This window comes from Microtus oregoni, unplaced genomic scaffold, assembly GCF_018167655.1.
Source record: "Microtus oregoni isolate MIOR12 unplaced genomic scaffold, Mior012 000030F_ref0000283, whole genome shotgun sequence".
NCBI classification, from domain to species: domain Eukaryota; kingdom Metazoa; phylum Chordata; class Mammalia; order Rodentia; family Cricetidae; genus Microtus; species Microtus oregoni.
This window is the reverse complement of record NW_024543089.1, coordinates 1,441,526-1,453,849: the sequence shown is the minus strand read 5'-3', so window position 1 is coordinate 1,453,849 and position 12,324 is coordinate 1,441,526. Positions and strand designations below refer to the sequence as shown.

The 12,324-nt window shown below is 39.9% G+C and overlaps 2 protein-coding genes across 2 annotated transcripts; one reads left to right on the top strand and one right to left on the bottom strand.

The window, feature by feature from the left end:
• Window positions 1–1,068: 1,068 nt before the first annotated feature.
• LOC121465237 (keratin-associated protein 13-1-like) lies at window positions 1,069–1,581 on the bottom strand. Its single transcript, XM_041678425.1, has one exon. The coding sequence runs from the start codon at window positions 1,579–1,581 to the stop codon at window positions 1,069–1,071; it is 513 nt and encodes a 170-aa protein (XP_041534359.1).
• A 4,649-nt stretch (window positions 1,582–6,230) lies between these two features.
• LOC121465303 (keratin-associated protein 13-1-like) lies at window positions 6,231–6,848 on the top strand. Its single transcript, XM_041678529.1, has one exon. It carries the CDS (start codon window positions 6,231–6,233, stop codon window positions 6,846–6,848), a length of 618 nt encoding a protein of 205 aa, XP_041534463.1.
• The last annotated feature ends 5,476 nt before the right edge of the window (window positions 6,849–12,324 follow it).

The window sequence follows — 12,324 nt, the reverse complement described above, 5'->3', positions numbered from 1 at the left end:
TCCCTGCCCTGGCCCAGCCCTGGCACTTCCCTTTGGGTCACAACTGAGACAGCCCTAAAGTTGCAGTCTGTGTGCTCCTGTCCCTGGTCATCTAAGGTCTGTTCTAGGAGACCAGTACTACCTTCAGGACCAAACTGACACACTAATGAACAATAAACTATTGCTTTCTATTCCTGGCTCTTATTTCAATCAAACTACACCCAAATCTTTGACGTTGACAATCAGACTAAAACAAATGAGTAGAACCGTTCAGCATTGTTTCTATGTTGGCTGAAGCTGAGTTGGAGAAGCATCAGGAAGATGCCCTGATTCCTAGACCCAGTTATTACCACTTAAGATGGTTGTCATTCTCCTTTCAAATATTTTGAGAAGATAGGCAGAAATAGTGCCTAAACTCTGGGTGGAAGAGATATCAGAATTTCAGATAAATAGAAGTATCTGTCTTGAGATTCTTTGGAAGTTGACTATTCTATTCTCTTGGTTTAAAATTCATATTTACATAATAGACTTAAATAGTTTTTTTTTCTGAAAATATACATAAACCCCATGAAGCATATAATAATACTCTCTTGATGGATAACATTTTAGTCATATACTTCAATCATAGGCAATGCTCATATTTATGAGCCTTATTTGCATTCAAATTACACTCTTGCAATTACTAACTACTACAAATAAGGAGTATTCCACCAACCAAATTAATTATTCTCAAACATAAATTGCATAAATTTTGATCTTTAATTAAATCCCATGTATCCATAAACACAAACATAATAACAATATCATAATAGTAAGAACAATGAATTAAGGCCTCAGATTGCATAAATTTATTGAATTAAAATTTTAGTTTTCAAATATGTTTGAATGAACAGCAAAAAGCAGAATATCAATAGCACAAAATTTAAGGCATAATATGGGATTACACATTAAGATTCTAACAGAACTTGAGAATGAAATGATTGTTAGTGGAAAGACATATGGTAGAAGATGAGAATAATAGATCTTCTACAGGACATAGAGAATTTGATTTTGGTATTACAGGAATATAGGGACTTAGCAGTCAAATTCCTAGAAGGCAATGCCATAGATTGATCTATAACAAGAAGGTTGGAATGTTGCAGAAGCCAAGTATTCTGGGTAGTAGAATCCAGACCCATAACACAGGGAAGGGAAGCCATAGATTCCACCATTCAGGGATTTGAAACCACTGGATCTACAGCCCCTTGAGTAGCAGCTTCTAGATCCATAGCCCAGGGCACGGCAGCTCTTGGATCCAAAGCCCAGAGATCCAGCATATGTTCCCTGGCAGGGACTGCAAGGTGTGGAGCTCCTCGGGTAGTAGCAGGCTGTCTGGCAGGGTCTGGACACCACACTGGACCTCTGGCATCTGGTGGGCTCAATGCAGGTCTCCTGACACCTGGTGTTCAGAGAGGATTCCACCTGGCAGGGTCTGGGAAAGCAACTGGTAGTGGTGTAAACCAAGTTGCTGGGGTAGGAAGAGCCACAGGAGGAAGGTGAAGAGGGCAGGCAGGGCCTAAAGGAACGGGAGGAGAAGTTTCCAGAGCAGCAGCTGTAGGTCATGTTGAGACGCGATGTGAGCTCAGCTGGATATGACTGAGAGGTTTCTGAGTTCACCCTGTGGAGAGCTGGGTTTATATACTCTCAGCAACAGGTGTGGTACCCTACTGTCTCATCTTCAATGAATCTATGTGCTTCCTGGTTTAGAAATGTGCAGTTGCATATGAATAGTTTTCTGAACAGTGTATTTATGGGTGTTGCAATTGTCTTATAGTTATGATGACAAGCTATTGCTATGTCATAGATGCTATGACTGTTTTTCACTGATACTTATTATGTTCAGGATAATTTCTCCTTATTCCTCTTTTCCTGACTTGTATGTGTTTGTCAGAATATTCTGAAGATTATACTTTTCTTCCACAGTTTGCTCCTATCATTTGTTAATGAATTGGAAGCATCACTTATGTTCCCTTTGAAGCCTACTGAAGTAACCTTATCTTCTACCATCATTTCTCATTTTCCAATATTATTTGTGAGTGCGTAAAATTTCCCATAAACTTCACCACCACTACCCCAGGCAGAATAGGAGCACAGTAAATTGAATGAGATCAAATGTAAGATGTCAGAAAGAAAAAGCAGTGAGTGATTGCAACTGTGGTGAGAACAAAGACGGCACTGAGGCAGAGTCACAAGATCAGGGCATTTGGCCCCCATGAATAGAGTCAAAGAAATGAGAGAAGTAAACTATTTCATAGCCTGTGTATCTATCATCTGACCTGAGGTCATAGAGTTCTCATCTGAGTTCGCGCAGTATGGACTAGTCAGTTTTAACAATTTAAAGCACAGGAGGTCCGGGTGACTAATGTCCTCTACACTGTGGGTTCTGTAAAGACCTTGGTTTGCAAGAACGGAACCCAGGCAGTGACTGAGTCTGGGGGAGTAACATACCTAGAAGATTCCAATGGCGAACTATAACCCAGGGTGCAGATCACCAGCCCTAATCAAACACCAAGAGGCTACGTGGCTGTTGGTGGACTTTTGCTTTTTCTTGGAACCTAATATTTATTGAGACAATTGATGCTAGAGCTGAGAAATTAGCTGTAATTAAGAAGAAATCAGAATCACTGAGGTGAAATCTTCAAGAGCATTTCCTAGATGACTGTGGTCTAGGGGAAGGTGAGACTGCATCTCATGCTGGTAGCTGAACTTGCTAATGTAAAGAATTACCCATATGGTACTGGTTTTGAATACATGAAAGGGTCATGGAGAGCAGCAAGGGCTTGGTACTGTGTAGCAGGACTGGAATCCCAGAAGAAAGACTAGAAGAAACCATTAATGAAGGTACAACATTAGTTGTATTGGAGACCCTAGCATATGGAGGCAATAGGACCATGGGTAGACCACCAACAATGGTCACAGCTGTAGAGGAGAATCAGTCTGAGTCCTTGAGATGATCTACAGGACTGTGGAAAACATAGCTGGGGAAGTGGAGCTGCCCAAGGCCATTTGAGCCCAGAAATTCACGAGTCCTAAGCATTAGACATTGAGTTATTTATACTTCTGAGATGACTTGGGTTTTTACATTGATTATAACTGTGCCCTGGTTCTTTCCTATTGCAATATAAAGTACAAAACTTCTTCTGATTTTACAGGAGCCTACAATTAATAAACTTGAAATCATAACGAGAGTGAACTTTTAAAGTATTTGAATTTTTAAAGAATGTGAGACTCTTAAAAGTTGAAATGTATTTTATATTGTGATATAAAATATGCTATCTTGGGGATAAGCTAGAAAGGGAAGGTTAATAGTAATTGTGTGACAAGCTGAGAAGTGGTGAGTGGTCCTGACTAGTTTTCCTTCTTCTTCTTCTTCTTGTTCTTCTTCTTGTTCTTCTTCTTGTTCTTCTTCTTCTTCTTCTTCTTCTTCTTCTTCTTCTTCTTCTTCTTTTCTTTGTCAACTTGATATCAGTTGGCGATATATGGGAAGCAGAACTTCAGATGAGAAAGTACTCCTATCATATTGGCCTGTAGGCAAGTCTATGGATCATTTTCTTAATTAATGACTGATGTGGAAGGCTCCATCCCACTGTAGGCAGTGACACCACCACCAGGCAAATAGTACCTGGTGGTAGAAGATAGCAAACTGAGCAAGACTTGAGAAGCGAGTCAGTAGGAAATAATCCCCCATGGCCTCTGTAATCCCAGCCCCCGGCTATGCTGCCAAAACTTGGCCCCTTACCAGGAAAGGTCAAAAATCACTCTCACAGGCTATTTAAACTGCACCCCAGAAAATAAAAGTAGTCTTCCCTTTCAGAAAAAAAAGAAAGAAAAGAAAAACAAATGCAAGAAGTCTCAACGTATCTAATCTTATATAGCTTTGAAAATAAAAATGATGCTTGATAGATATCAAAGAATTCTGATACATGTTTAGTCTTCAACATGTCAAACAGAGTTGAGAAAGAAAAGTATTTCAATTGTTTGCTTATTTGTAAAATCTCAGAGTTTTATTTTGCAAGCTGTGTGCAGGCTACATGTAAATAAGATCTACGAAGCCCACCTCTGTTGCTCTCACACGTACTAAAGAATATATCCAAGAGTAAAAATAATATAGAAAGACAGTTTGTAAAATATTCTCAGATGAAAGGACATGTTGATGTATCAATTTCGATGCTTATGGTTTTTGTTTCAAATCATGTTTATTCATGGCAATGCAATGTTTTCTATAGATATACCTAAAAATTAGCCTAAAGTGCTAATTATAATTAAATATAATCAAATTATAAGTTAAAAGACAATGAAACCAAGACATATTAATAAGGATAGGACAGACAGGGGTGAAAGTAGTTATTGATGAACTATGGAAAACCTTGGTTTCCAATGTTACTTGGGATACACATTTTATTTTCAGATTTACTATTTCTATTTTCCATGTTAATCTTTGGAATGGTGCCATTTGGCTGACAATATCATCAGGTAATATATGTAGCACAATCTCAAGACGTGCTCACAGAATTTTCAATCTGATATCAAGGTGTGTGACCTTTGTCATCATGTTGACAACAGTCGTAAAGCTTTGAATAGTTTATTGGGAGTCTTGGACCAGATTATGAAATTGTTGAGTTGTTGGAGTTATGCTTTTGACAAACTTTCTATGTCCAATATGAAGTTGATTTTACATTCACTTAGGTGATATTATTTTCCACTAGTAGACTGGTGTGTTATTTGCTATGGCTGAAGATTGTTTCATTTCTCCTTTAGGTAAAGGTATAAAAAAATACCATTTAAAATGATTTAAAACAATTACATTTCTATGCACAAAACTAAAATATCAATACATTATCTCCTCTACTAAAATAAGTGAAAATTTTAAAGCATTCTCATTTCATTTTTACTCATAAGAATTGTACAATTGCGATATGAGAAGAAGGTCAAAATTACCTAAACAAACTTTATTTATTTATAGACTACATATAAGCTCCAAAGTGAAACTTTCATTCCTTTCTTTTGTTATTAATTAAATTATTATTTAAAAATTTTATGAAATATATTTTGATCATTTTCATTCCCCACCTACAAACAGATCTGCCCTATTCATCTAACTTCAATTTCTTTTTTCTCTCTCTCAAAATGTAAATGTGAAGAAAAAATATAAAGTATATATGCAACTGGATGAAATTTTCTTATCATCCTCACTAAATATGGCCAGGAAAAAGACTCCATCTGAATTATTTAATATTTCACCACTGATTTTATTTATTTGTTTGTTAGTTTGTTTGTTTTCCAAGACTGGGATTCTCTGTAGCTTTAGAGCCTGTCCTGGAACTACATTTTGTAGACCAGGCTGGCCTCATACTCACAGAGATCATCCTGCCTCTGCCTCCCAAGTGAAACTGATTTTGTTTTTAAGTAGTATAAGCATGATTTGATGCACTCAGGTTTTGCACATTGTTTTTGATCTTCAGGCTCTTCACCTTTGAGAAGACTCAGGACCAAGTGACAAAGTCAGAGACCTAAGCAGTGAAGTGATTGTGGCTCAGCCTCATTTCTGTTACTTAAGATCCGAAAAACTCCAATCACTGTTTTCCTTTCTTTATTCCTGGATTCTATATAATTTGATATTTCCTGACTTATGTTGTTCCCATGATACAAGAACTCAATCATATAGAGAGTGTGATGCAACCCACATACAGTATTTGAAAATAAGAAGGATGGACAAGTAAGGTCCAACTTCAGGAGGTTCCATAGGAGGTTTCAGGAGGAAACACAATATAATGATTCCAATTCATTATTGGAACATCAAATTACTGTCATGCCAGACAATGAGGAGAAAAGTATTTCCCTTGTAACATTCTATGATGAAACACATAAATGTTATGCCAAGAGGAAAAGGAGCGATTTCTTTGCAGGACGTGATAAATTAGTCATTACTGCAAAAGAGTCACGACACGATTGGCACAGCAGTGGCTCAGCATCTTTTACTTTAATAAAACGACAACACCCACAACCATGATGTGCAGAAAAGTATGCAAATGCAATTATAGAGATTACTTAGTTTCATATCTGTAAACCAGGAAGCAAACAAATATGTCAGGATAGCCCTGTTGGGTACCACACCTGTTGCTGAGAGTATATAAACCCAGCTCTCCACAGGCTGACATTTAAACTCAGAATCCTCTCAGGTACATCCAGCTGAGCTCACATCTCCTCTCAACATGGCCTACACCTGCTGCTCTCGAAACTTCTCCTCCAGCTCCTTTAGGCGCTGCCTGCCCTCTTCAAGTTCCTCTTGCAGCTCTTCCTATCCCAGCAACCTGGTCTACACCACTACCAGTTGCTCTCCCAGCACCTGCCAGGTGACATCTTCTCTGAACACCAGATGTCAGGAGACCTGCATTGAGCCCACCAGCTGCCAGAGGTCCTGCATGATGTCCAGGCCATGCCAGGTGGAATCCTCTGTGAACACTGGCTGTCAGGAGACCTGCATTGAGCCCACCAGCTGCCAGAGGTCCTGCGTGGTGTCCAGACCCTGCCAGACAGCCTGCTACTACCCGAGGAGCTCCATATCTTGCAGTCCCTGCCAGGGAACATATGCTGGATCTCTGGGCTTTGGATCCAGCAGCTGCCGTTCCCTGGGCTATGGATCTAGAAGCTGCTACTCAAGGGGCTGTGGATCCAGTGGCTTCAGATCCCTGAATGGTGGAATCTATGGCTTCCCTTCCCTGAGTTATGGGTCCAGATTCTGCTCCCCACTGTACTTGCCTTCTACTGTATTTCAACCTTACTGCTATACCTCAGCCTGTGGATCTTGCCCTTTTGGATACAGCTGTTAAATCTCTGTAGTCCTGCACTATCAATGTGAAGGTCTCAGTGTCTTGGAGCTGCTGTTTCTAAATTCACCCCTCCCACTTTATCTGCATGTTCTCCCAACTACTTGTCTTGTCCTCAACTTGTGCCAGATTCTCAGATTAAGTATAATTCAAAAATTTGCTTTAAACTGGGCGGTGGTGGCGCATGCCTTTAATCCCAGCACTCGGGAGGCAGAGGCAGGCGGATCTTTGTGAGTTCGAGGCCAGCCTGGTCTACAAGAGCTAGTTCCAGGACAGGAACCAAAACCTACGGAGAAACCCTGTCTCGAAAAATCAAAAAAAAAATTGCTTTACTGTCTGTACTCTCAAATATATACTTGGTTTTCATCCAAGAGTATATAAAATTGAAAACTTTAATCAAATAAAACTGATTTGTGCAATCAATCTGACCTCTCAATTTATTATTATATTATTATTTTTAATAGTTTAAATTAAGTATTTGGAAGTCTTATATAATAACCAGCAGGACTATTTGTCTGGATTCATAGTGCTCCTTTTGTGCACAGGTATGAGTTGTTGGGAATAGTCAGTTCTGGGAAGACATTCATTGACATCTGCAAACAGGGCTCAAACTGCAGTGAGAATGGCCCCAGGTTGAAGGACATGAATTCCTACTGAGCCAGAAAGGAAAGGATAGTATCAAGAATATTATATTCTATAATTTAAATGGTGAAATTTGTACAAAGGCAAAAATTTATGTTGCTCTAGAATATGAATGTAGATTTTTAGACAGCAGACAACATGAGTTTTAAACAGATCTCAGGACATTGGACGCTTCCTCGTACTGTGTTAATGCTGGTATCCCTCCTTCTCAAGTTCGGGGTATTATTGCTGTACCTCATCTTCAAATGGGTGTTTGAAAAATCCACCGAACTGTGCTTAGAAGGATCTGGGATCGCCTGATGCTTCTCCCGCCCACAACTTCAGTCAACAACTGATTTTTATATTCGGTGTCACCTTAAGCTTCAAAGCAGACTTGAAGCTCCATACCTGTGTGCAATTTTTTTTTGAAATAATGCCTGAGGGGGGGAAAAGGCATTACAGGTATTATGGGAATTAAAGGTTTAAAAAGGTTTGGAAAAGAAACAAATCTGTTTTTTGAAAAAGTGTGTATTTTAGTGTTTTTATACAAAACAATTGAAATGCATTATCAAAGGAGTTCCCAGAGGGCATTTTGAAACTCACATATATCTGTTGGTCCACAGAAAGGAAGCAATTAGGTTTGGATTAAAAATTCCACAATCAAAAATACATATATAATTTGCTGGATTATGTCTATGTATGAGTATTTGCCTGTGTGTATGCATTTGCTCAACCTGATGTCTGGCACCTGCAGGGGCAGAAGAGAGGCTACTGGATAGATTGGAACTCGAAGTATTGATAGCTGTGAGTGCCATGTGGGATCTGAAAATTGAACCTGGGTCATCAACAAGAGCAGCAAGTACTCTTAGCCACTGAACCTTCACCCCAGATCACACTGAACAATTGTTTAAGTGTTTGCTAGTCATTTGTGTTTCTGGTTTTGACATTTTCAAAATGTATCTATTTTATTTTATTTTCTTTTTATTTATTCTTCTTTCAACAGTGAATCTAAACCTCAGCGTCTTGTAAACTCTACTCCTCTCAGCCCCTTCCCCACCTCCCCTCTCTTCTTGCTCTACTGCTCTTGTTTCCCTTCAAAAAAGAGCAGGCCTCCCAGATAACCGAACTTGGCATAACAAGACAGAGTAAGACCAGGCACAAGCCTCCTATCAAGGCTGGATGAAGCCACGCTGGGTGAGGAAAAGATCCCGAGAGCAAGCAAAAGAGTTGAGTCACCCCCAACTCCCACTTTTAGGAGTCCTATAAGATCTCTGTGAGTTCGAGACCAGCCTGGTCTACAGAGCTAGTTCCAGGACAGGCTCCAAAGCCACAAAGAAACCCTGTCTTGAAAAACAAAAAAACAAAAATTATAATGAAAAATTATAAAGGAGTCCTATAAGAACCCCAAGCTGAAAAACCAAACTGCATACAGAAGGCCTAGTGAAGACCCTTGCAGGCTCCATGATGACTGCATCAGTTTCTGTGGGCCTCTATGAGACCTGTGTAGCTGATTCTGTGGTCTGTGTTCTTTTGGTGTCCTCCACTCTTCCAGCTTCTAAAATTCTTCCGCCCCCCTTCACAGCAGTAACACTGCCTAGTGTTTGACTGTGAATCGCTACATTGGCTCCTATCAGCTGCTAAAGGAAGCGTCCCTAATAGTGAATGGGCTAGGCACAGATCTATGAGTGTAGCAGAATATCGTTAAGAATTATTTCATTGATTTTCGATGGGGAAGTGTCAATTGTGTTGGTTCTATCCTAGGTCTAGTGCTGTCCATCTTCCAGTGCCTGACCATCCCGGCAGTGTCAGACATGGTTTGCCTCTCCCGCCATGCTCTCAAGTTAGACTAGCCATTGGTTAACCACTCCCACAAGCTCTGAGCCACCATTGCCACAGGCCATCTTCTAGGCAGAAGAGGTATGATGGAAGGTTTTGTGACTGGATTAGTGTCCCAGTTCCACCACTGGGAGCCTTGCCTGGTTGCAGAAGATGGCCTGTTCGGGTCCACACCCTCCTTTACTAAGAGTCCGTGCTAGAGCTACCCCCATAGGTTCCAGGCCATCTCTACTCTACTAGGTTTCCACATCGACCCCTAAATGGCCCCTTATTCCAGCCATCTCACCCTGTGCTCTCTCCCTCTGTCTATTTTATTTTAATTAAAATATAATTACATAAATTTTTCCTTTTCTGCCTTTAACCCCTTCCATGTTCCAGTTCCCTAGCTCCTACTCAAAGCCATGGCCTTTTTAAAATGTAATATATATATATATATATATATATATATAATTCATAAATATGTAAATACAGCCTGTTTAGTCCTTTGCATGCTTCTTGCAGGTATAATGTCAGGACTCATCTCTTGGTGTTGGGTAGTCAGTTAGGGATATTATAGCTGAGGGAGACCCTTTCTCCCTGCCTCAACATTCCTTGTTTGCCTGTATTTCTTTGTCTGGGATTGGGGCCCAAAAGATTTCCCCCTTTCAAAATAGCAGAGGCACAGACTCAGAGTGGAGCACTGAGCTGAGCTCTCAAATTCCAGCTGAAGAGTGGGAGGAGTGAGAATATGAGTAAAGAGGTCAAGATCGTGATGGGGACATTCACTGAAACAGTCTACCTGAGCTAATGGGAGCTCACCAACTCTCCCCTGGAGAGGGAAGGAACCAGCATAGGACCAAACTCGACCCTCTGAATGTGGGTGACAGGTGTATGGCTGGGGCAGATTGTGTGGCTACTGGTGATAGCAGCAATATTTATCCCTACTGCTTGTACTGGCTTTTTGGGAACCTGTTATGATGAGAAACGGTAGATTGTGTACTGCTGTGCGGCTGGCTTATACCCTGAAATAACAACACACAAATTGTATTTATTTAAACACTGTCTGTCTGGCTCATTAGTTCTAACCTCTTATTGGCTAACTCTTACATATTTGTTTAACCCATCTCCATTAATGTGTATCGCCACTTGACTGTGGCTTACCAGCATGAGTCTAACCAGCATTCATCTCAGAGAGGAGAGCCATGGCGTCTGCCACACTGCCTTCTTCTTCTCAGAATTCTGTTTTGTTCACTCCACCCACCTAAGGGCTTACCTATCAAAAGGCCAAGGCAACTTCTTTATTTAATCAATGAAAGTAACACATAGACAGAAGATCCTCCTACACCAGGAACCCTTCTCTTTGGATGGATACCTTTCTCAGTCTAGATATAGTAGGAAGGGCCTTGGACCTTCCCAAAATAAATGTACCCTACCCTCTCTGAGGAGTGAATGGAGGATGGGGTGGAGGGGAAGGTGGAAGGAATGAGAAGAGGGGAGGGAGTGGAAACTGGGATTCGTATGTAAAATGAAAAATGTTTTCTTTTAAAAATGTTAAAGTGGCATGTCTATTAGTATTAATGTTCAGATCCTATTTAGGCAATATTATTGCTGAGGTGTCATGGGTATAGCTTCCCTGTGGTTTCAGGAATCTCAGACAGGGTCCAAGGGCAGTTTGTTATCCATATGTCTATTGCAATCTTTTCAGTTCCTCTTCTAGGATATTTCCTAAGCCTTAGCAGCAAGTGTTTTGTTGGAGATGTATATATTTGTTGCAAGGAGGCCACGTGTTGGTTCCTGGGCACCTGGCTAGTGTAGACCCGAAATAATCACATAGAAACTGTATTCATTAAATCTCTGCTTGGCCCATTAGCTCTAGCTTCTTATTGGATAATTCTTATATTAATTTAACCCATTTCTATTGATCTGTATATTGCCATGTGGCTGTGGCTTACCGGGTAAAGTTCCCAGTATCTATCTCTAGCATCTCCTTGGCTTCTCTCTGACTCAGCCTTCCTTTCTCCCAGCATTCAGTTTAGTTTTCCATGCCTACCTAAATTATGTCCTGCTATAGGTCTAAAGCAGTTTCTTTATTAATTAATAGTAATTACATCATACAGAGGGAAATCCCACATCATACATTGAGTCAGGGCACCCGAAATTCAGTTATCCTCTATGTTTTGACTCATTGTAGTTTTCTGTAATGGTCTCTGCTAAAATGAGAAGGGTGAGAGCTACACTAGCCAAAGGTTACTGTCAGGTTTTAGAATGCCTTAGGAATTGTGTTGGATTAATAAACAGCACTAGTAGATTTTTCTGTAAGATCCAAATCCTCAACAATCCCAGGATTTCCCTTCTGCTTACTGAACATTAAGTTCAATTAGACTGCTATTGATTGTCACCATGATTTGAATGCCCCTATTTCATCTTTTAGAGACATCTTACCATGTTGGTCCTTGATGTAGTTTATAGGTGTCCCAACTGAGTATGGACATTGCATTTCTCCCTCCCTTAGCAACTTATATAGCATCTCCTTATGGTCTGAAGGCCAATAATCATAGAGCAGGCTTTTAGGCAAGATTCACCTCAAATTATCTAAGCTATGGGCCCAAAGTTCATCATGACTTCAGAAATAGGAACTTGCCTCCTGGGAAGGAACTAAGGACAAAAACAATAGTCATATTGTTCTCGGAGTTTCTTGGAAAAGAGGGTTTCTCATGCCTAGTCATGGGGGTCATGTGTTATATAAATATAATAATATACTTAGGTATATTATATTCAAATTATACATCTAGGTAGATATATGTAATACACTGAGATATAGTAAATGCAATTTTAGGTAAATCAAAAAATATGATTCCTTGTGGCTCTTTCAAACCCCTTTGAATTTCTTTTCCCTTGCTTTCCATTGCCTACTGTATTGATCCCCTATTTCCACATCTCAGTTTTAATTGGTTGTTTTACTGTTGTTTAGTTCTTATTGTCTAGAATCTAATCAAATATTAGATGGATAGATGAGATTGATTTTATCCCAATTAGTGGATTA

Excerpts from the sequence above, each read along its gene's own strand:
- LOC121465237 (XM_041678425.1), bottom strand. The coding sequence starts at position 1,581 with ATGACCTACAGCTGCTGCTCTGGAAACTTCTCCTCCCGTTCCTTTAGG.
- LOC121465303 (XM_041678529.1), top strand. The coding sequence starts at position 6,231 with ATGGCCTACACCTGCTGCTCTCGAAACTTCTCCTCCAGCTCCTTTAGG.